The 24,923-nt window shown below is 37.9% G+C and overlaps 1 protein-coding gene across 1 annotated transcript in view; it reads right to left on the bottom strand.

The window, feature by feature from the left end:
* Positions 1-1,209: 1,209 nt before the first annotated feature.
* DCTN4 (dynactin subunit 4) overlaps positions 1,210-24,923 on the bottom strand; it is a 33,463-nt gene continuing 9,749 nt past the window's right edge. The window contains exons 4-13 of the mRNA XM_025867234.2: positions 21,063-21,106; positions 19,996-20,103; positions 18,363-18,436; positions 18,022-18,134; positions 17,617-17,726; positions 11,225-11,298; positions 9,206-9,260; positions 8,087-8,194; positions 6,524-6,621; positions 1,210-3,848 (exon numbers count right to left, since the gene is read on the bottom strand). Of these exons, the coding sequence (XP_025723019.1) occupies positions 3,635-3,848; positions 6,524-6,621; positions 8,087-8,194; positions 9,206-9,260; positions 11,225-11,298; positions 17,617-17,726; positions 18,022-18,134; positions 18,363-18,436; positions 19,996-20,103; positions 21,063-21,106 (998 nt within the window). The 3' untranslated portion in view covers positions 1,210-3,634. The remainder of the gene's footprint in view (positions 3,849-6,523; positions 6,622-8,086; positions 8,195-9,205; positions 9,261-11,224; positions 11,299-17,616; positions 17,727-18,021; positions 18,135-18,362; positions 18,437-19,995; positions 20,104-21,062; positions 21,107-24,923) is intronic.

Below are 24,923 nucleotides of genomic sequence, written 5' to 3'. Positions count from 1 at the left end.
GGATGAATGCAGGAGAGGCAGATGTGGTGAGAGAAAGCCCAATGTGGTTTTGAACTTTCAGAGACTATTCTAGAGTTGGTATGTAAATTTATTTGAGAGAGTGCACTCAGGCGAAGGGGCAGAGGGGGAGAGAGAGAGAGAGACTCTTGAACAGGCTCATGCTGTGCATGCTCTTACACAGGGCTTGATCTCATGCCCCTGAGATCATGACCTGTGCCGAAATCAAGTTGATCGTGTAACTGAGTGAGCCATCCAGGTGCCCCAGTATGTACATTTAACAGACGGTCTGAAAACGGTGAGATCACTAAGAGTGAGCAGAGAGAAAAGTGTAAGAAACGAGACCTGGCACACTCCTTATGGAAGAAAAGTTCCATTAACGTAGAAGCAAAACCAGGAGCTTTGTGTTCTGGAAACCAAGTCAAGAAAGGTTTTCAAGAAGGGAGAGATCAGCTGCCAGATGTTACTGAGAGATTAAGCAGATAAGGACTGAGAATCAGCCATGTATTTAACAGTGTGGATTGCTGGAGAACTTGACGGGAACAATTTTGGTGATAAGCTGGGGTGGCAGCCTAAGTGGAAGGCTCAGGTGAGAACAGGAGAGGAACTCAAGGGTTTTGAAGGAGTTTTGCTGTAAAGGGAGTAGAGATATGGGGTGGCAGCTGAAGGGGGGTGTGAGGTCAGTTTCTAAGCGGAGAGAAATTCTAACACACTAATGGAAATATGCAGGAGGGTGGAGGGAGAGCTGCAGAAGTGATACCCTTGAACAGGTGAGAGGATGTGACCAGCTGCGCTAGGTGGTGGGCCCAGCGCCAGACAGAGTGTCAACAGATCACCTACAGGCCCAGGAGGGAAGGAGGAGTGCCAGGAGGATTTGGGGGGGGGGGAGCTTACCTGTCAGGCATGGGCCACTTTAGGTATCTGAAAAGGTATCTTTGGGAGCAATGACCCGGGATAAAAGCTGATAGAGACCTAACAACATAACATTTATATAACGGTTCTGTGAATATGTTTATACAGAGCCCAAGCATCATCTACCTCTATGTTATAGTGAACTAACTTGATAGGAGGTTTCAGCTTAGTTCATTTAAAGAAATGGAAGAGGGAGCACACCCCACTGACTCTCCTACTAAGTCTCTTCACTCCAAGACAGTCTTGACTCTGAGCCATACTATTCCATTCAGTCCTCATGAAAGCAAATGAAAGACACACTCAAGCTTCGTCTGCTTTATTTCACTACATTAAGTTAAGCTAGAAGGCAAAACAGGAACCTGTAAATTCATAAAGATCAAGGAGAGCCTCTCATTCCCAAAAGGGACCAAAAAGAATGTTTCTTCACAAGTAGGAGTGACATTTATTTAGCTCATTACACCTATAAGCACTTTGAACAAAAGAAACCTCGGTGGGTTAATCAAACCACAAATACAAATTAACTTAGCTTTATGTTTCCAAAACTGTAGTTCCTAGTGCTAATGACATCTCACTCGTCTGCAGTGGTGCACACTGCCTATGCACTGACCATCTTGCACCTGATCTAATATAAAAATGCACCAAATAAAATTCCAAATTCACCACCTGCAGGTGTTGAACCGTTTCTACTAATACACAGAGTACTGGATTGCACTGAAAACTATCTTGAGGAAACATTAAAACAATGGCTCTGTTATTTCTTCAAGTTAATTTGGCTTCTGAAGAAAAAAAAATTCGATGATCAAAAGTATTTTTGTGTTTCTGTGTCACATGGGGGTGATGAGACCCATTACTTCAACATTATTACTTTGGGGAACAAATACTAGCTACATGCCGTAAACGCACAATATACAAGTGTGTGTGGCCTGCAAACGTGTAAACACAGGAAGCCATGCTCTCCTTTGAAATCCGGGTCCTCCACTGGCAAATGGGGAGCAATGGCTTCAGAGTAGGCTCTAGCAGGTAGTGAAATAAAAACCGACACTCTGTGGGGTCACAAAAAATTAAACTATTTCTCTAGTCTGCAAATTTGTCATTACACAACCCCCTGCCACAACTCCTAAGAAGCTAAACTTTACTTATTATTGTCATAATATTACAGATATGTGTATTTTTTTTCTTATACTGCAGCATATATATTACTCTGTGGAGCACTGTTTCATAAAGTCAGATCTTTCTTTCGAGTACAATTTAGTGTCTTTCGAGTACAATTTAGTGTCTTTCAAAGGCTTCCTAAATATTTTTATCTTCCAGAAGGAGCTAATAAGTTACTACGTCCTGTCTGTATTCTAGATTACTACACATCTTAATTTTTTTTAAACTAAAGGCTTGAACTTAAAAACAAAACCAGGATAAACAGGAAATTTCTCTTTCCCCCAAAAATGTGTTGGCTGCTTGCTAACAATACATTTATAGAAAATGTGGTGCAGACAGTGGTCTACTTGGTCAAGTCTCATTTTAGAAAACGTCACAGAAATTAAGGTTAGCAAGCCAACTCCAGGATACCAAAAGAAAACAGCATGTGTGCTGTCAGGCACGTATTCTGGGGTACTAGATGAACTTTTTTATGGTTTACAATCAAAACGGCCTTATTTGACACACCATATGATAAAAGTCTTAAACTCAGGAAGGGGAAAGGTTCTTTATGTTAATATCCAGTTTGGGATTCAAGAGATTGTAACTGCTATTTCCCCCTTCAAATCAATGGAAAGAACATTAGTTTGGATCATGCTAAAAATCTGACCTTTAAAATGTTTTCTGCATTCCAGAAGTGAACTTGTCTACCAAGTTTTCTTTGGCCTCTTTCCAGGTGCCAAGTATTTAGAACAACTTATTGAGTTAAAGAGGCAGAGCAGAGGGGAGGGGAGGGAGTAAGACATAGAAGGGCTACCTCCAGATGACCAGCGTTAACCCCTGGATATTGTGGCAACATTTAAAATGAATGGAATTCGCCACCACCTTGACATGACATGTGATTGCTTGCTTCTCCAATTCTTAAAGGAAAAAGTTCCATATTCTAATGAGAAAGAAATTTTAAAAGCACCCGATAAATATGCATCCTGTATTTACTCAGAAGAGGGCAAATGGGAGCGACTTAAGAATCTCACGGGTTTTTCCAAACACCACAAAACTAAAGACAATGTGACAATTCTATTTTTCTGTCCAATGGAAACCTCGGCAAGAGGAGAGCCATGGCGGCAAGTGAAGGGGTATGTTTAGACTGCTAGATTAGATAGCTACACGGAACGCAGATAGCAGCCAGTACAGAGACCGACGCTCGATCATTAACAGCAGGTTTGTTATCATTTTATCTGTGAGATTGTGATCCTTTTTGAGATCAGACTGGGAGATAGTGTATGGTCAGAGTTTCTCAGGTGGTAAATCTAATGCCACTCCAAAGAACAGCCATCCCTATCTTGGGAGGGAACTATGCTGTTGTTACTCGACGTGCAGGGTTCAGTGAGGGAGAGATTACTGGTATTAACAAAAATGAGAGCGAGAGAACAGCAGTTAGCCTGTGTTCCTAAGGCCTTGCCAGTGCCCCCACCCTCCTAGGAATAGGATTCAGTAGTGCATGGGTACGTTGTTACAGACAAGGCTTAATGAAGCAGCGGCTTCCACATTTTAACGTGGGCTCATGGTGTCCTTTGCCCCACCAGTGGCACCTTTAAGGAAGAAGTGGGCCCAAGCTGAGTTCCACATGCTGGGTGAGCCAGATGACTTCTGTGCCCTGGTCACTTTCTTCAATGGGACGGATGGGGGCTGCCAGGTTTTTAAAATCATGCTTCATCTTAAAGCACACGGTCACTTCGCCCTCCTCACGTTGTGGTGTCACTTTGATGAAAATACCCACTTTGTTGGCCTTTCTGAAGGCTATAATGCTATGGAAAAAAATAAGTACAGTGTTAAGCAGGTCACAAGTCAGCCAAGCCACTAAGACTTAACATTTTATCTGATGACAAGACCACCATCTCACTTATTAGCAATAAAGAGTTCTTTCAGCAAAATGTCAATCTATCTTTTTAGTGTTACAAAAGTAAAATACAGTCCTAAAAAATTCAAACGGGAAGAAATAAGTCTTCCCTTATTTTCCCCTTCAGCACACAGAAAAACTACAAACACTTTGTTTCTTACCCTACCAGATATTTTTCTACGAGTTTACACCTTTCTGCTTTTTTAACCAACACAAAAGGAACACACTATTTATTCTATTAACTTGGTTTTTTCCACTCAGTTTATCACAAACACCTTTCCATACTGGTCTATATAGATCTTCTCCATTCTACTTAATGGCTGCATAGTATTCTATTATAGATTTACCATAATTGGTATATACTGATGTTACTACCAATTTTCCTGTCATAAACAATGGTGCTGTGAATATCCCTTTACATTTATCTTTGTGTGCATGTGGTAATGTTTCTATAGGATACAGACTGATATTAACTCAGAACTTTACATGAATTTCTGGAACACCGTAATAAAATTAGTGTTTTTGTAAATAAGCTTTGTAAATTAGAAATTTTTAGAATAGAAAAATAATCTCTTTAGTTGAGATTTCCATTTTGATTTTCTCTGACATGCACTTGAAGTTTGTGCTTTAATAACTTAGCTTCAAACAAAAAGTCAAAGGGCAATGAAACAGAATTTGATCTACGATTCAAATGATACTCTAAGAAGTTATTGAATTTAAACATTTACGTAGTATTATATAGTATTAATTTCCAAATATCTGAAAGTCCTGAAAGTGCAATGTGAAATATAATTAATTCAATTTTTTATTACTCTGTCATGTAATCTGACTAGAATTTGCTATCTCAGATGATCTTTCCAGCAGCTGACCTTGGTTTAACAAATCTCTATACTGAATTCATGTCATTTAAGGATCCACATAAAGCAAGGATTACAGAGAATGTATTTTGTATTGTTATTAACTCAATAATGCATTTTGTACTGTAGTAAATAACTAAACCCTTGATTTGTAGGATTCACTAAAAAAAAAAAACCAACTCAGTTACAAATAGTAAGAAGGAAAAAGTTAGTGTCTTTCTAGCCTAATTTCCCAGGCAACCACTGATATCTGGGAAGCTTTAAAAAAAAAAAAAAATGCAGATTTCTGGTGCACCCCTAGACCTGCCAAAGAGAAATCTCTGGGGTGGGGCCTGGAACTCTACAGAACAAAACAAAACACCTGCCCTGGTGCTTTCTGAATTAACTCAAGTTTGGCAATCACTGCACTAAACGCATCTTTGCCCTTTGTTTTTCCCACCCATCTCATGTTATTTCTTCTTTCCAATGTTTTGCCGAGGGAGCTTTGGATCATTCTGTTAAAAAGACCTTACATGTTCCTTGTGCCAGTATATGAAGCTATTCTTTTCAGCTCCAAGTCTACCTTCTATATCTTGCTTTGTGACACAGGACTCTGCTGTCCATGTCTCTCTGCTTTGTAGGCTAGCTCCCTCTCAGGCTAATGTCAAATGGAGGGGCTCTAAAGAAGACTAGAAACCTGGAGAGGGAAGGGACTTCCTCCTGCCTGTGAGCTGCCTGTGTGTGTGTGGTTCCTGTGGGTCTCACTCCAGCAATGCTTCTTCACCCAGGAGGGGGAAATACCCATTGCAGTTTTATTTATTTAAAGATTTTATTTACTTACTTAACAGAGAAAGACACAGAGAGAGAGGGAACACAAGCAGGGGGAGCAGGAGAGGGAGAAGCAGGCTTCCTGCCGAGCAGGGAGCCCGATGCGGGGCTCGATCCCAGGACCCTGGGATCATGACCTGAGCCGAAGGCAGATGCTTAACGACTGAGCCACCCAGGCGCCCCCCCGTTGCAGTTTTTTAGACTGCATCCTGACTGATGTATCCTCATCCAGGGAGAGGTTTGGTTTTTTACTTCTCAGTTATTAGGTAAGAGCGAGTCAAATCTATTACTCAAGGGGCAGGTGGGGAGGGGTAAGTGGATAAATTCAACGATAAAACTAAAGGGAGAGAATACTGTATCCTGTCCACAACTATAATGCTCTTGAAAATTTTTATTAACAGGGGAAAATATTTACTATTTAAAATGAAACAAGGGGGCACCTGGGTGGCTCAGTTGGTTAAGTGACTGCCTTCGGCTCAGGTCATGATCCTGGAGTCCCAGGATCGAGTCCCGCATCGGGCTCCCTGCTCAGCAGGGAGTCTGTTTCTCCCTCTGACCCTCTTCCCTCTTGTGCTCTCTATCTCTCATTCTCTCTCTCTGTCAAATAAATAAATAAAATCTTTAAATAAATAAAATAAAATAAAATGAAACAAGGATTAGAAACTGCTTACAGAACGATCCCAACAATGGAAGAAATATATGGAAGGACAAAGATCAAAATGTTAATGCTGCTTATCTCTGGCGGTGGGATTTTATTTTCCTTCTTCATAGTTTTATATATATTCTGCAAATTTCTACAGTAATTATTTTTATAAACAAGAAGAAAAAAATCATCTTAAAAAAACTGAGATCTGTAAGTGGGCCTCCTATATTAGCCAACTGTGGTATGTTGCGGGGGGATCACTAAGAGATCACTCACTCAGGATCATCCTGAAAGTCCTGGGGTTCTGCCAACTCATCATACTCCGCTGCCGCATCCTTGCCAGCTAAAATGAGCTCTTTGGGAGGCACCACCACCTGGAGAGCAAAACAGAGAGGGTTGCCTCAGAATGGGTCAGTGTGCTGTAGGACATTCATTCAACAAAATACAATACAACCTCTCATGCTAACACCAACCTAAACATATAGAAGTTTCAAGTTTCAAGAAACAGAGTATTACTTCACTTTTACAGAGTTTAAAAACTTACTGTTTAGGAACACAGACATTTCTAGTAAAAGTACAAGAACAAAGAACAGTTAAGCATTCTTCAGACTAAGCCTTATGTTGTTACTAGGCCTCAACTTTCCTAAGTCAGAGGTTAGCAGGTAACAATGTCAACCACATTTATAATTATGGATATGAATGAGGCTGGGAGGTATAAAGAGAAAGACAGCAAGTCTACAAACTGGGTGTACATGTCAGGCACTTATTTCTGTCTCACGGGAACAGGTTATTAGTGTTAATAAAAAAAGCAAGGAGAGATGAGTGTCGTCTCTCTTTGAAAGTGATGCTAGTAAGTGAAATCATTAAAAAGAAGGAAAAAAGAAAAAGGGGATAAAGAAATTCTCTACTAATAAGTATTCTCTGAATAATAGCTAATGAAAGACATAGGCATCATTTCTATCAATTTTTGTTGTATCATGCTGAATTATGAGTCAATAATAGACTGCCCATTGAGTAAAGTTCTTGATCTAAAATTTCAAGTACTAGATGAATCACCAAATAGCAAAACGAGAAAAGGCCGCATTTTAATCATTCAACTAACATTTACTGAAAGTCAAAATCACCTCTTTTAATATTTAGTGCTATGCACGCTGTATGTAAGTGAAGGGCATCTAGAGGAAGCATACCAGCGTTTAAAAGGACATGTTATTTCCTAGGAGTCTTGAAGCCTGAGTATGTGTTAGACAGAGAGGTGTGGGTATGTACGTATGTCAGGGAATGGCATTCTAGGAAGAAAGAATAGCATCTGCAATTCTCCAGCGTGAAAACTCATAAGCACTGCATCTGCTTGGATTATATGCATTAATATGTATGATTTGGAGAATGCTGGATTTGGGGATCTGGGGGAAGGTCATCCTGGAAGAACAGATAGAGGGGGGACCACTGAGAACCTCTCATGCTATGCCGAGGAATTTGGATTTCCTCCCTAAGTCAGAGAGATGCCAAATGATCAGTATGCCATGATCAAAGTTAGATTTTAGAAAGATCACTCTGGTGTCCAAGACAGACGACAGGCTGGAATGGAAGTGGGGGTAGATTCCAAACAGGTCAACAAGGACGTTACTGGCACAGTCCAGATAAGAAAGGATGAGACCTTCAAACAGGGCAGTGGCAGTGTGATTGTGCATAAAGTAAAAAAAAATTCAGGAGGTGAAATCAAAAGAACATGATGACTGCCTGGATGCGGAAATGGAAGACAGCATGGAGTCCTTTAAGCCAGGTCAACAGGCCCCTCCAGGAAAAGTCAGGGTCCCTCAGGATGAGGCAAAATGCTCCTACCTTAGCAGTGCTGTTGATATTATCCGGGTCCCCCTCCTCGCACTCCAGCAGTGTCACGTGGGTAAGGTTTTCCACTGGATTCGTAAGCGTCAGGAGGACCTGGCTCTCCTGGGGAACAGGACAAGCCTTTCTCAGACATGTTCCACCTACTGCCACCCAGGTCCACTTTCTTAGTTGCTGTACCAAGCATTTCACAAAATCAATCCTGAGCAGTAACACCCACCTACACCTCTACATCACTACATTCTCAAAGTGCTCACGGCTTCCTATTCTATATTTATAGATTAGGCTATATATGCTCTGGAGTTCCCGAAATTACATGAGGAAATAGGGCAGATCCCATAGAAAGGGCCAGGTACCAGATTCAGAAATTCTGAGGACTGTACATTATCCAAGTGATTAAAGTTTACAACTCTTGCTCCATCCAGTCCTCCATGTAAGGACTCCTGAGCAGTAACTTAGTATGCTTAGTCTGAAAGTCCTCACAAATAAAAGTATGAGAGTCACAGGGTAGCCAGACATAGAAAAAGATCATTCATCAGGACTCTAAAAGACTTTTAAGATTTCCTGACCCATAATTTGCCCTTGTTTGGTACTTCGAGATTAGCGAAATCTTTCAGATGAACGTGGACTCCATAAATGTCTTCATAAGCAGCATGAAAGGAAACAACAAAAGGGACTGTTGCAGAATATTCTACAACTCATGGAGGGGATGAGAGGGCATAGATAAGGAACTCAAGGAAGAGAGGGGCTGTGGTAAAGAAGAAATCCTGTTCACTCCTGGTATCTGATACACGCACAGACACGGGATGTGGAGAGTCTCCTGGCTGGAGAAGAGCTAAAGATGTCTGTGGGGTAAAACATCTTCTTTCTTTCCCCACCCATGATTCCATCTTTATATAATGTGCACGCTGCTCCTTTTAAATGTATGTCAAAGATGCTGTTGCCAAAAATCCCAGCTTAAAGAAGTTAAAAATCCCAATCCCTTAATGATTTCAAACTTTCTTTTCTATCCCTTGCTCCTGAATCTCATTCTAAATACACACAGCCACCCACATACACATACACACACATCTCTGATCAATCCTTTATCTTCCAGTTAATAAGCAAAGTACTAACCTTCATGTAGCGAAGGTTGGGAATTGACATGATTCTCACTTCTGGGATATAATTGCTATGTGTGAATAAAAAATACATTAATGTTCATTGAAGTCACTTAAAATTATTGTTACTTTTTTTAAAGTGATTTCAGTGAAGATTTCTTCAAGTTAATTAGAACATGTCACAGAAAAAGAATTTTAAAGAATCATACCATCATAGTAAGAACTTAAGACATGAAACCAACTGGTAATGAGTTCTTTCTGAAATCGTATGTACACTTCTATTTAGAGCCTATATATCTATGTGCATCACGGTTAGGTATCTTCCTTATACATTTGCTAGATATATTTTTTTTGAGATTTTATTCATTTCTATAAATCTAAAAGGCAACAGGTTACAGGACCCATAACTGACTTAGTAACACACTGCAGAAGTGGAAACACACTACCACATACTTATCACTTTTATAAAGCACTATGTGTCAGGCAATGTTTTCAACACTTTAAATTTAACTTATGTCATTTTCACTGTGACTGCACGAGACAGGTGTTATTATCACTCCCATTACAGAGATGAAGAAACTCGGCTTGGGAGAAGTAACTTGCTGGTGAGTGGCCAGGATTCAAACTCAGACAGTGTAGCTCCAGGGTCCTTCCCCTTAACCACTGTTTTGCTGCCTCTCTAAGTTAAGACAATAGAACACTATACTCACATGTGCTTAGTCTGAACTCAAAATCACCCAGGGTCAAATCTCAGCTTAGTGTTTATATACCTGTTCTTTCCTCCAAAGTCAACAGACCAGCATTTCTCAACATTTTTGACTGCTGGAAGGACTTATTTTTAATTGCTGCACAATATTCTACAACCTGAGTGTACCTCAATTTAATCAACTATTTGTTAATGGTTCATCAGCTTGACACTGAAATTGTTTTTAGCTTTTTGCCATTAAAATGTTCCAATACACATCCTTACATAGGTATCTTTAGATATTGGTGGTTTTGTTTCAACAGAATAGATTCCTAAATAGTACTGCTGGTTTAGCCTCTGTAATTTTGTCTTGATATTCCAGACCACTCTCCAAAAAGACTCTAGCAATCCACAAGCCTACCAACAATGTATGCAAATATGTTTCCCCACATTCTCACAAGCACTAAATGCTCTTTATTATTTTAAACTTTTCCTATCAAGTCTCAGCATCTTTCCATGTATTCACTGACCATTTGAAATTCCTCTTCTATAAGCTGCCAGTTCAAATCCTTTGTCCCACTCACATTTTTATCTTTCCAATCTGTGGGAATTATGTCTTCCAGGGACATTGAATTTTTATGTCATGGAGTAGCAAATATTCTTTCCTGCTCTATTGTCTGTCCTAAGATTCTGTTGTCAAATATATGTGTATATATATATACTACAACTCATGTTTGTTGTTTTTTTTTTTGCTAAGGGCCAGCTGTCTATTTTCTTCTTTAGTGGTTTCTGGGTTTCCTGCCTTACTTAGTTCCCTCTAAGCATTTCTTGCCCTGAAGTCAAGACAATATTTTCCTAGTTTTTCAAAATATTTTTGATAGGTGGTTTTTGTACACAAAATTCCCTTCTATTGACAAGTCTCAGTGAATTAACACTAATAATCACTTTTATCCCACTCAATGACTGTTATCAGAACATAATATGAACACTGTTGCAGGGATACTCTTTGATTTGCTATGCTTATTTTTTACTTTAATATTTTGGATCATTACCAAAATCAGGTTCTTTGTAATTTGTAATCAATGACCAGTGACTCTCTGTCCAATAATCAACTAACAATCACTGCCTCAGACCACATCATCACAGTGTCCCTGATGCAAACAGCCTGGATTCTAGGTTTATAATTTGTTTTAAACTTCATGGTATATAACTTGAAACCTAAACAGAAGAAACAGCAAGATTATTCTGATGTAGTTTTTCTTTTCTTTTGTTTTTAAGCCCAGAGTAAATAATTTTGTGTTGAAAAAGTCAAAGAACAGTAACTAAAAACACTGATCCCAAAATACTCACACAGCAACCAGTTGGATTTTGAATTTGATAGATGTTGGATTAAATTCTGGCTTGCTCAAATTGTGTTCACATTTCTAAAAAGAAAAAATTATAGTATGGTGTATCAGAGGAAAATAACAAACTCTGCTGGATCCACAGAGCTGCTAAATTCAGAAGGACAGCATTGACTCGAGTTTTGCAGTTTTATTCTGCTACAATACCACACGTTTTGAAATACTGTGTATGCCACTGATCGCCAAAATTTGCAAAAGATGATGATTTGGACATCTCTGGACATAAGCAAGAACATTATCAGGTATTATTATACCTTTGTGGTACTTAATAACTACTGAAATAATAATGACACATACTCAGTACATACTAGGTGTGTTGAACCATGTGCTCCTTAATTTAAGTGGATTTAAACATCACATCGATTTTATAAGGTTAGTGTAAGTACCAAAACTATTATTGTCCCCATTTTACACATGATGAAAATGGGGCACAAGAAGGGTAAGTCGTCTGTACAACTCCACAGAGCCAATAAGAATTAAAGCTGGGTCAGGGCGCCTGGGTGGCTCAGTCAGTTGAGCATCCAACTCTTGGTTTTGGCTCAGGTCATGACCTTGGGATCATAAGACTGAGCCCCGAGTCAGGCTCCGCGCTCAGCTGGGAGTCTGAGATTCTCTCTCTCTCTGCCCCCCACTCACGCTCTCGTGCTCTCTCTAAAATAAATAATCTTAAAAAAAAAAAAAAGAATCAAAGCTGGGATTTAAATCTAAGTAGTGTGATTTCAGATCCCATGCTTTAAAATACAGTAACAATTTTTTACTTTCTTGAATGGATACTACATATACCTGGTTAAAAAAAAACTCTCTCACCAGTACAAAACAGGAATAGCGTAAAGGTACCCATTACTTGTCCCCTTGTCCTCCTCCCCAGAGCCCAACCAGCAGCTCATGTGTTTTCTCACAAACAGCCTGTGCACATACAAGTACACACACACGTCTTTTTTCCAATAACATAAAAGGGAGTATTTTATATACTCTTCTGCCCTTTGTTTGACTTATCTTAGAATTCCATGCCAGCACACAGAGAGCTACCTCTGTATCTTACTGTAATCATTTCTGTAAAACTTATTCAACCATACCCAAATTGATGGATATCTAGGATGTTTCCCTGATTCTGCTACTATAAATAATGCAGCAATCAGTTAAGTATTCTTGTATATCAGCCATTTCCCACATGTGTTAACTTTTGCTAATCTGGTTAACTATCAAATGGTATCTCACTGTAGTTTTAACAGACATTTCTCTGACTATTGTAGGAGTATCTTTCATGTTTATTGGCTACTGGGATTTCCTCTGCCGTGACTTCTGTGATACTGTTTACTGGGTATTCGTATACTGACTGGGGTATCTTTTCCTTACTAATTTGCTAAAGTTCTTTACATATTCTGGACACTAATCCCTTAATTACATGTCTTACAAATTACTTTTCTCAGGCTATGGCCTATCTTTGCATTACGACAGGTGCTCTTTGGAGTGCAGGTGAAAGTTTTAATGTGTCAAATATATAATATTGTCCTCTATAGTTCGTGCTGATTTGTCTTATTTATGGAATACTCCCCTACCCAGAAGTCAAAGATTTTCTTGTTTCCTTCTAGAAGTTTTGCTCTTCATATGTGCTCATTAAAGTTTCTAATGTTCCAGGGTGCCTGGGTGGCTCAGTCGGTTAAGCATCTGCCTTCGGCTCAGGTCACGATCTCAGGGTCCTGGGAATGAACCTCGCATCAGGCTCCCTGCTCAGTGGGGAGTCTGCTTCTCCCCCTCTCCCTCTGCCCCTCCCTCCTGCTCATGCACTCTTCAAATAAATAAAAATTATCTTAAAAAAATAGTTTTTAATGTTCCTGAAATTGACTTTTGTGTATGGCGTGAGACAGAGATCCAATTTTATTTTCATGTAATTATTTGACCTAGCAAAATTTAATAGGCTATTCTTTCCCCAATGATCGGCAATGCTGTATTTAGTAAATACCAAGTTTCCTCACACCCATGAGTCTGTTTCTGCTTTCTCTATTCTGTTCCAAGTCTATTAATCTATATATATGCATATTGAAAAAAACTTTTGTTTATACACACATTTTAATTTTCCTTCCCTCCCTCCCTTCCTTACACAAAAAGTTGTGTACTTGCCACATACCCTGCTTTTTGCATTTAAAAATATACGACATATTAGTACATTTTTTTTTAGAGTTACAGTACTACTCACTGTGTGGATGTACCATAATCTGCATATTTTGGTTTGTATTTGTGAAGGCCTATCCATGCTGAAGACAGATGGATCAATAGGAAACTGCTTATTTACTTTTGGTAAATATGGTGAATTATACAGTCAACATGAATCTTGTATAAAGTTTTATTAATTTACATATTAAAATTTACTATCATTAATCTTCTTAAAGGAATCGACTTTTGGTTTTATTGCTCTTTTGTATTTTATTTTTATTTATTCATTTATTTTATTTTTTTTAAGATTTTATTTATTTATTTGACAGACAGAGAGATAGCGAGAGAGGGAACACAAGCAGGGGCAGTGGGAGAGGCAGAAGCAGGCCTCGCGCTGAGCAGGGAGCCCGATGCGGGGCTCGATCCCAGGACCCTGGGACCATGACCTGAGCCGAAGGCAGACGCTTAAGGACTGAGCCACCCAGGTGCCCCAACTCTTTTGTATTTTACAGTGGTTCTTAATTCATTAGTATCCTCTTCCTTCAAGTTTCTTTGTACTTACTTTGCTGTTCTTTTCCTAACTTCTTAAAATATCTCCTGAAATCATTGATCTTTTATTTCTTTTCTAATATATTTACTTCTAAGCATGGCCTTAGTTACGTCCTATAAGTTTTGCTCTACAAGAATGACTGATTCCTAACTTAATTGCATTATGATCAAAAGTATATTCTAATAATGTCATCTTTTGAAAAATGTTGAGACTAACTTTATGACCAGTATACAGTTAATTTTTATAAGTGTTCTGTGTGTATTAGGAAAGAATGTATATTCTGCAGATATTGGGTACATGTTTATTCTCTAGGTCACCAAGAGAAGCATGTTGAATTTCCCCAAATTCTCAAATGTTTATATATTTTGAGTCTACATTTTTTAGTGCATACAATTATAGAACTGTTACATCTTCTTTGTGAATTATTTCTTCATGAATCATCCCTCCATTTAAAAATTTAGTATTTACACAATCTATCTTCCCCAGCTATCTTCACTTCCAACCTTTCTGAATTCTGTTTTTGTTTCTTGTGATTAGCATGTAATGGGTAGGCATTTTGTTGGTTTTCTTATTTAGTTGTTTAACAAGCATTTAGTTCACTGGCATTTACATAAATACTGAGATATTCGGCTGTAAATCTATCTCACTACATACTTTCTATTTGAACCACCCGTTTTTTATGTCCTTTTCACTCTTTTCTTTTTGTACAGAGCCTTTATCAAGCTGAGAGAGTTCTGTATTCCTGTTTTTGAGAGTCCCCCCCCCCTTTTTAATCATGAATGGGTGTTGGATTTTGTCAAATGCCTTTTCTGCACCTATCAATATGATCATGTGATTTTTTTTTTTTTAGTCTGTTGATGTGATGGATGACATTGATTTTCAAATGTTAAACCAGCCTTGCATCCCAGGGATAAATCCCACTTGGTCATGGTGTATAATTCTTTTAATACTTTTTTGGATTTGATTTGTTAGTATTTTGTTGAGGAGTTTCTATGTTCACGAGAGATACTGCTTTGTAATTTTCTTGTAATGTTTGCCTTGTTGATACCAGGGTAATGCTGGCCTCATAAAATGAATTAGGAAGTATTCGCTTTGCTTCTACCTTCTAAAAGACATTCTAAGAATTGGTATAATTAAATATGTGGTAGAATTCACCAATGAACAAATGTGAGCATGGGGCTTTCTGTTTTGGAAGATAATTATTGCTTCAATTTCTTATTTAATACATATATGTCTATTCAGATCATACTTTTCTTCTTGTGTGAATTTTGGCAGAATGGGTCTTTCAAAAAAATCGTCCATTTTATCTAGGTTATCAAATTTGTGAGCATAAAGTTGTTCACAGTATTTCTTTATTACCCTTTTAATTTTCATAGGCGCTCTAGTGATGCCCCCTTTTTCATTTCTGACTAGTAAGATGTGCCCTCTTTTTTCCTAGTTAGACTGAAGAGAGGCTTATCAATTTTATTGGTCTTCAAAGAACCAACTTTTGGTTTTGTTGATTTTTCTCAATTGAGTTCCTATTTTCGATTTCATTGATTTCTGCTTGAATTTTTTTTTTTTTTTTAGATTTATTTTAGAGTGAATGAGGGAGGGGGGGGGGGGGGGGGGGGGGGGAGGGGAAAGGGTAGAGGGAAAGAATCCTGAAGCAGCTTCAGGATTCAAGCAGAAATGTGTTGTTTAATCTGCACATACTTGGGGACTTTCTCGTTTTCTAGAACACTTTCTACTTTTCTCCCATGGCGGTCTGAGAGTAGAAATTGTATGATTTCTATTCTTTTAAATTAAGGGTTTTTTTTTTTATTTGTTTTTTATGGCTCAGAACATAGACTGCCTTGGTGAATGCTCCAGGTGAGCTTGAGAAAAATGTGTATTCCGTTGTTAGATGAAGCAGTCTACAAATGTCAATTTTATCTAGTGATTGATGGTGTTGAGTTCACCTATGTCCTTACTGATTTTCTACCTGCTGGATCTGTCCACTTCTGAGAAGGGCATAATGAAGTCTCCAACTATGATAGTGAATTCATCTATTTTCTCTCTCATCTACTGCAGCTCTATCAGTTTTTGCCTCACATAGTTTGACACTATTGTTAGGCATGGTCTTCCTGGAAAATTAACCCCTTTAGCATGATATGATGCCCTTCTTTATCTCGGTTAACTTTCTTTACTTTGAAATCTGCTCTGTCTGAAACTACTATAGCTACTCTTCTTGCTCTCCAGTGAGTAGTGTTAGCATGGTATATCTGTTTCCATCTGCTTACTTTTAATCTATATGTGTCTTTTTACTTAAAAAGTGGGTTTTTCCTTCCTTTTTATTTAAAGTATTTGTTGAGTACAGTTGACACACAATGTGACATGAGCTTCAGGTGTACAACATAGTGATTCAACATCCCTATATGCTATGCTCACAAGTGTAGCTACCATCTGTCACCATACAACACTATTACCGTATTATTAACTATATTCCTATGCTGAGCCTTTTATTCCTGTCCGTAACTAGAAGCCTGTATCTTTTCCTTCTTTCTTAGAAAGCTTTTCCATTATAGCAATTTTCTAACATATGCAAAATACAGAATAGTATCAGAAATTCCTAGGTACACGTGACCCAGCTTCAACAATTAGCAACTTCGTTAGCAACAATGGCCAATCTTGTTTCATCTATACTCTCACCCATTCACCATGCCTGTTTTGAAATAAACATCAGACATCATGTCATTTCATCCATAATATTCTGGTATACATCTCTAAAAGATGAAGATATTTTTAAAAATAAATATTATCATTATCCCTAAAAACATGAAAAGTTCTTGTAATAGCATCAAAAATCCAGCTAGTGTTTAACTTTCTCCAATGGTTTCATAGTTTCTTCCCTTCCTCCCTCCCTCCGTGGCCCCTTTCTTCTTAGGTTTTGTTTGAATTGGGATTTAAATGAAGTCTACATACTGTGTTTGGTTGATAGGCCTCTCAGGTCTCTTCTAATCTACAGCTGGGTTGTTAACGGTAGCCACTAGTCACATGTGGTTATTTAATTAATAAAAATGAAAGACTTAGCACCTCAGCCACACTGTCACATTTCAAGTGCTCAATAGCGACATGTGGTGAGTGGCTACCATGTTGGACTATGCATATACAGAACATTCCCATCATCAGAGAAAGTTCTGCTGAATAGCACTGATCTAAAAGGTTTCTTTTCCATTTTCTTTTGGTTTTCTTTTATAGTGTATTTATTGAAGAAACTCAGTTGTTTGTTTTATAAATTCATAGAGGTTGGATTTTGCTGATGTGTCTTCTTTCTTGCTTTCTTTTAAATTATTTTATTACTGCTCTGTTTCCTCTCTCCCAGCTTAAGTTATATATTCTTTCACTACTCTTTTAGGGGTCAGTGCTCTGAACTTATTAACCTTCAGGTACCTCAGTTTCCAAATCTCTAGAACAGGGGTAACAACAGTACCTTCATCTCATAGTTGGGAGGATTTTTATCTTGAAAGCATTTAAAATGGTGCCTGGACATTCTCTATAAGCATATTTTATATTTACTATATTCCAGAAGTTTCGATATTGGCCAGACACCAATGTTTAATTTATTTCTGCTTTTCTCTGGTACAAATGACAATTCTACAGAATGGAATAATTACCCGACAGCGCAGGGACCGTTTGATCAGAAGATGTTTGTGACGAGGATAGAGCTGTGAAGCACAGACTGGCTGGAAGTCAGGCTGCAAGAGGCGCTGCTGAAGGGTGGTCACTAGCATGAAAGGCAGAAACCAGGCTTAGTTTACAATGACTCACTCAAAATCAGACTTATGAGATAATCACATGAAACAATACTTCCTTTGTGAATAGTTCTTCAAAAAACAACAATAGAGAAATTTGATATTTTAAAGTTCCTCAAATGATTGTATCTATTTCATTTGTTACTTGATTTATTTTACTATTAACAACCATGATGCCTTAAATATCTCAAAACTCACGGCATATTAGTAACAAAAGCAAAATTAGATGTAAAATAGAAACAAAGCAAAATAATATAAAAATATTACCCTCTGTTAAGTTTACTGGTCTTGTATAGTAATCTTCAGGTAGAGGCTCCACTTCGTCTATAGCCTGAGCTGGCTCAATCTTTATCTCTTTCTGGTCCTCTCCTTCTTTAAGGCTAAAAGATAAAAAGCACTAATTTCTCAAAGGTCCACCTGATCATCTCCAAAGTCTATGATATCAATAACTGAAGTATTCTTCTATTGCAGAATATTCTTTCTCTGTTCAGGTCTTTTCTAAGCATGACAATCTTCTTCCCCAGTAGCAACTGTTTAATGTCACATTCCTTCAATATTCATTTTGATACCTGCTTTTCTCCTCAAAGCCATTTAATGTCCAAACTTACGACAGTCCAGCAAGGGTACTGATGGTGGCACCAGCTCGTGGTCGCTGAAGCCTGGTTCCAAGACCATATTTGTCCTAAACAGAGTTCAGAAATTCCAATTACAAATCCCATTTTTATACATCCTATTTACCAAAAGAAAGACTTTTGGGTGGGACAGCATGAGAAGCTCAGGGAAATAAGCAAAAAAAAAAAAAAAAAAAAAGCTAATTTAAAGCTCCTTTTAAAGAAAGTAATTTGTAGCCCCATATCATCTTATTTTTAAAATAATAGCAAAAGCACCAAACATGGAGACTGAAATACATTCGTAGAGTAAAACTGAACTAAATGTGATTTTTTTTTAAAACTATTAATCTAAAAATATCTAAGCTATGACTTAGACCAGAACTATGTGGAGTGTCTAAGGCAAATGATGAATGTCTTCTTGGAACACCAGTGATCATCTGCTAACTTCTTCAAGGTTAGCAAGAATCATAAAAGAGAACTTACCACTACATGAATAGTGTGTTGCTGTAGGCCCCCAAATAGCAGCAGGTTGCAACAGAGACAAAAAATGCAGCATAAGACAGAAGCAAACTCATACAGCAGGCAGGTTATAGGGGAAGCTAGAAGAATAATGCCTCTAATTCAAATTTCTCTCCTACATACACTAGTGCATATGCTGATTATACCACTGGGCTATTCTGAAAATTTCATTTAGACTTCATTAAAGTCTCTGGTAAATGTACATGCTTTGCATATTTTAATGTTTTTAAGTTCTAAACTAAGTATTTTTATATGGACCTCACCAATGCTTAGGGTTTCAATGGCTTAACTAATTCTCATGCAGAAGCAGTATGACAAGTTACATTTCAACTGTCAATCTACCCCACAGGATTGTTGTGAGGATTAAATAATGTATGTGAAAAATCCTTATTAGAACAGTGCCTGACACACCACTGCCCTTCAATAAATGTTACTTATTCAATGTCAACCTGCTCGACCCCAAGCAAGCATACAGAAAAGAAATTGTTCTATGAGAGCAAATAAAACTTGGGGGACAATAACAAAAGCTCCAAATCCTAATCTTTTGCTTCTGGATTGCTAGTACACAAACTAGTAGAGAATGACTTCCTTAAAGAATTCCTATCAATGACACTGGCACATATTACTATTTATTTAACCATGCAAAAGGCACTGTGTAAGAGTCAGTGTTCTTCACCCTGGAGAACTATAGGAAGGTGCCAGAAATAATCATTTGAGCTGGGAACCCATTACTATAGAATGTCAAAGGTGGCCTACCTAGGTGATACGAATAAAATCTAACAATTGCCCATCTTCTTCTGACTTTTCCGATTAAGAGTTCTGTGGTACCTACAAAATTAAACACTAGCCGTGGGGAATAATCAGAAAAGAGAGGGCAGTGATGCAAAAAGGAACACAAGTGTCCTTAAAACTCAAAGAACTCAAATAGAGTAAATGATATGGCAAAAACCTAACTGCTGGACTTAAAAACCTATGATTTGAGAAATTTTCCTCTGCTACCTATCATTCAGAAATCTAAGGTCAGTGGCCACCTTCTGAAATGATCACTGTTCTCAAGGCACACAGGTCTTGATCAATGAACTGCAAACTCCTTTTTGTACCAAGTCCTCACCGAAAAAGCCAAAGGCATATAGTTTCTACGCCGTGCCAGTTTCTTGCGATCTCGCTCAACCTTCTCTTTCTGAGCAAGCTGCTGGTAATATTCAATCAGTTTGTTCATCTGTAAGAAATCAAAGATGCAGTAATTGTTTTCATGAAAAAGCTAACAGGAAATATGTAAGATTAATCAGCAACACTAACTGGACACATAATGAACAAAGACAAATGACTACGGTAGGCAAATCTGCCCTTTTCTTCAAAGAGAATTTCTCTTCATTACATTTCTCTGAATTATTTGCAATATTAAAATGGAACCTTTAAGTTTAACAATGGGAAAAACTGGGCAATGAAAAGGCTAGGAAATTTCATGCCCTCTTTTCACCCCCCTTTTACTTCATTACTTATTTCCCCTTACAACTACTCCCATCTTTTCTGCACGGCCACAGGCCTATCTACTTCTAAGAATCTGACATCTCGTACTGTGTTCTCCCCCACTCATATATTTTCTTTTTTAAAATGTCTTAATTCTAAAAGCAATACATGTTAATTGTGAAAACTTCAAGCAATATTAAACATAAAGAATAAAAAGCAATACTTCTCTTCTGTCTCTTGTGTCCAAGTCCACTCTTGCCCTCACTAAAGGTATCTGCAATTACCAGTTTAGATATCTTTCTTACACACTTACAGACGTGGGTATGAGATTACATTTTGCACGCATTAAAACAAAAACCCTGTGTATAGATATACAGCTTTTATGTCTGAAAATAAGTATTTTTCCATATATGGGAAAAGCTTATTATTTTATAACTTATTTCACTAAAAACAAACACATACTGTTTTCTTTTTCTGATGCACAGCCTGACTACAGAATTAAAGCTACAGCTAGATTTCTCAAGCCAGACTAGAAAATACAGCCATTGTGACTTAAATGTCTTATGAGAAGCACTTTCTGTGTAACAGAACCAAAATACATATCACAGATTTCTGGCATATGCCATATCCACTGATAAAATGGAAGATCTTCAGTCTTTTTCTCCATCTTTTCTTAGTTCATCCTCTCTCTGATGACGCTTTACTTACCCGTTGCGTGTGAGGATTTTCAGGTTCCTGCCAACCACCACTAGCTGCAAAACAAAAGGACATTAAACAAATTTTCATAATTTGGTATTTTTATTTTCATAAAAACAGGTCATCTGCAGGCCACAAAATGAAACTTAAAAACATAAAAATCATAGTTTTTTTTTTTTTAAGATTTTATTTATTTATTTGACAGAGACACACAAGAAAGGGAACACAAGCAGGGGGAGTGTGAGAGGGAAAAGCAGGCTTCCCGCCGAGCAGGGAGCCTGATGCAGGGCTCGATCCCAGGACCCTGGGATCATGACCTGAGCTGAAGGCAGATGCTTAACAACTGAGCCACCCAGGTGCCCCAAAATCATAGAACTTCTAAGAAATAGTCCTATGAGTTATATAGACCAGAACACTCAGAATGAAATTTTCATTAAAAATAATGATGGTGACAGGGGCACCTGGGTGGCTCAGTTGGTTAAGCGACTGCCTTCAGCTCAGGTCATGATCCTGGAGTCCCGGAATCGAGTCCCGCATCAGGCTCCCTGCTCAGCGAGGAGCCTGCTTCTCCCTCTAACCCTCCCCCCTCTCATGTACTCTCTCTCTCATTCTCGCTCTCTCAAATAAATCATCTTTAAAAAAAAAAATGATGGTGACAAACACAACCACCCCCACCACAATTAACACATGCATAACTTCTGTGCCAAGCATCTGAAAAGTATTACATTTCATTTTATACAATAACCCTCTGACATGGGGATTCTTATTATCAGTCTCATTTTACAAATGAAATTGAGGCTCAAAGAGGTTAAATAACTTGCCCAAAGTCACACAGATAGTTAAGTGGTAAAGCTGGAATTGAAACTCAAGCAGTCTGAATCTTAAGAACCTGATCTTATCTAGAATACTGTGCAATTTCTATGTTCTATGACCTTGATTCAGAGAAGAATTTCTTACATAAGAAACAAACAGCACAAATCACAAAGGAAAAGATTATTCCAGAAAGCTAAAACCATAATGAATACAGCTGACTCTTGAACAACATGGGTTTGAACTGTGACAGTCCACTTATAGGTGAATTTTTTTCAATAAATACAATAAAGCTTTTAACTGTATTTTTTTCTTTTCTAGCTTACGATATTATAAGACTACAAATATACAATACATACAACATACAAAATATATGTTCATCAACTATTTATGTTATCAGTGTGGCTTCCAGTCAACAGTAAGCTATTAGTAGTTAAGTTTTTGGGAAGTCAAAAGTTACACGCAGATTCTCGACTGCACAGTGAGGGGGGTCAACACCTCTAACCTCTGCATTTGTTCAAGGGTCAACTGTCTATCTCAATAAAGCTAACCAAAAAAAGGGGGAAAAGTAAACTATAATGAGATACCATTTTACAACCATCAGTTTGGAAAAATTTGAAAGAAGTCCCACAGTACTAGAGCAGCCAAGGATCTGGAGCAACGGGTAGTCTACTCTTAATTACTAGTGGGAGCAAAAACTGGTAAGCCATTTTGGAGAGCTAAAGATGTGGACAACTTAAAACAAGCAATTTTATTTTCAGTTATGCAGAGAAACCTTTAAGTCTTGGACTTAGGAAAAACATACAAGAATGTTTCTAATAGCACTGTTGTCAAAAGCAAAAAAAAATGAAGGCCTAAATAAATGTCCATCAAGAAGAGACTGAATAAGTAAACTGTGATAAGTCATGCATAAATCAGCTATATATCAGGAACATAATGCCAATAGAGAATAGCTGTAGTAGGATACATATACAGTATATTTCCATTTGTTTCATATTGAAAAAATATTGTTAGTGGCTACATACTATACACTCTCCTATGTGGAGGAGTATAAAGACAGGCATGGATACCGATAAACACTGGATTCAGGACTGGGATGATTATACTTCTCTGGGAGGCTGAGGAAGGGGGATCTAGTGGGGATAGGCTACACAAGGAGCTTTTAAACTGTTTTGGTTATGTTTAATTTCTGAAGCTGGGTGATAAATACATGAATGTGTATTATCTGTATAAGTAAAAATAACCTTTTTTCAAAACAAAAAGGACGCTTGTTGAAGGTGACACCACACCTTCTTGCAAGAAATGACAACAATATCCTTTAGTATGATATATTTTAAAGGTTGCCTTACTTAAGACAATCATGAAAAATAATTATGTGAAAGAAATGTTTCAGCTGTAATACTCTGAAAAATCTAGATGTTTTACCTAATTGCTTTAGAACTGGTAATTTATTCTGAAGAGCAATTTGGGAGACATAACGATCTCATTTCTTTGCACATTACAGACACAATGGCTTACTTATAAATAAACAAATAGTTCTAAAGTGGTTTCAGAGTTTCTCAGACACCAATGACATCATGAAAGAAAAAATTATCTGTACTCTTTAAGAGCTCCCAGTATTCAATTATTATTGTCAAGATACCCTAGAGAAGATAGATTTCTAGAAGTAAACACAGGTTTTAAGCTCTGAAATATAAATTCTCCAACATTAATGGCTCATAATCCAAAAAGCATAAAACATTCTCCTAAGAGTAACACTGAGAAATCTATTCGGACTTCTGGGCTTTGTTTCTTTACCTTGACAATAAGAGACAAAATACAAACATAGAAAAATACACTTCAAAAAAAATACACTTCAACTCACTGAGGCATACATACTCTGCCACTTTGAGGTTGTTCTTCATATTTAACTTACATTCATAAGCAAATTCAAACAACTTACTTGCTACCCTGATATTAAAACACACAAATATTTACTGACAATCTAAAGATGCTATAGACTCTTTCTAATAAAAATCACATTTCAGGAAATATCTATCCACCAATGAGCAACAACCAAGAACTCAAGCATTCTAAACCAAAGAGCAAACACAACAGACTCAAGGATTAAATTTTTTATTTTTTTAAAAGATTTTATTTAGGGGCGCCTGGGTGGCTCAGTTGGTTAAGCAACTGCCTTCGGCTCAGGTCATGATCCTGGAGTCCCGGGATCGAGTCCCACATCGGGCTCCCTGCTCAGCAGGGGGTCTGCTTCTCCCTCTGACCCTCTTCCCTCTCGTGCTCTCTCTCTCTCATTCTCTCTCTGTCAAATAAATAAATAAAATCTTAAAAAAAAATCTTTAAAAAAAATAAAAAAATAAAAGATTTTATTTATTTGACAGAAAGAGAGCGAGAGCAGGAACACAAGCAGGGGGAATGGGAGAGGGAGAAGCAGGCTTCCCGCCAAGCAGGGAGCCCGATGCAGGGCCCGATCCCAGGACCCCAGGATAACGACCCGAGCCGAAGGCAGACGCCCAACGACTGAGCCACCCAGGCACCCCAAGGATTAAATTTTTAAGAAGAGAGTTGAATCTAAAGAAATCTGACCCATATTTACTTCCAAATTGTGTAATCATCTATAACAAGTTTTTACTTAAAGTCCATCTTCATTTTAGTTATGTCAACTGACATAATGAGTTCATTATGGGCTTCGTCATAGACTAGTAAGATGAAATTTTAAAGATTTTATTTATTTATTTGAGAGAGAGAGATAGCACAAGCAGGAGGGAGGCAGAGAGGGAGAGGGAGAAGCAGACACCCCACTGAGCAGGGAGCCCAATGTGGGGCTTGATCCCAGGACCCTGAGATCATGACCTGAGCTGCAGGCAGACACCCAACCGAGCCACTCAGATTCCCCCCAAGATGGGAATTCTTACCAAGCCTAAAAAGTTTCAGAAAATTGAATAAAATTTCAGAAAGATAAAAGACAATGGGGAGTTAGCAATGCCACTATTTTTATAAAAAATAAATAGCAACTCAAGATTTTGAACTGACTATACAGAGTTTCTACTCTCTGATGTTAAC

Source organism: Callorhinus ursinus, unplaced genomic scaffold (genome assembly GCF_003265705.2).
Source record: "Callorhinus ursinus isolate GAN/ISIS: 27379988/994484 unplaced genomic scaffold, GSC_fseal_2.0 scaffold3, whole genome shotgun sequence".
Lineage (NCBI taxonomy): Eukaryota > Metazoa > Chordata > Mammalia > Carnivora > Otariidae > Callorhinus > Callorhinus ursinus.
The sequence above is the reverse complement of the archived record's forward strand: the minus strand, read 5'-3'. Positions and strand labels throughout refer to the sequence as shown.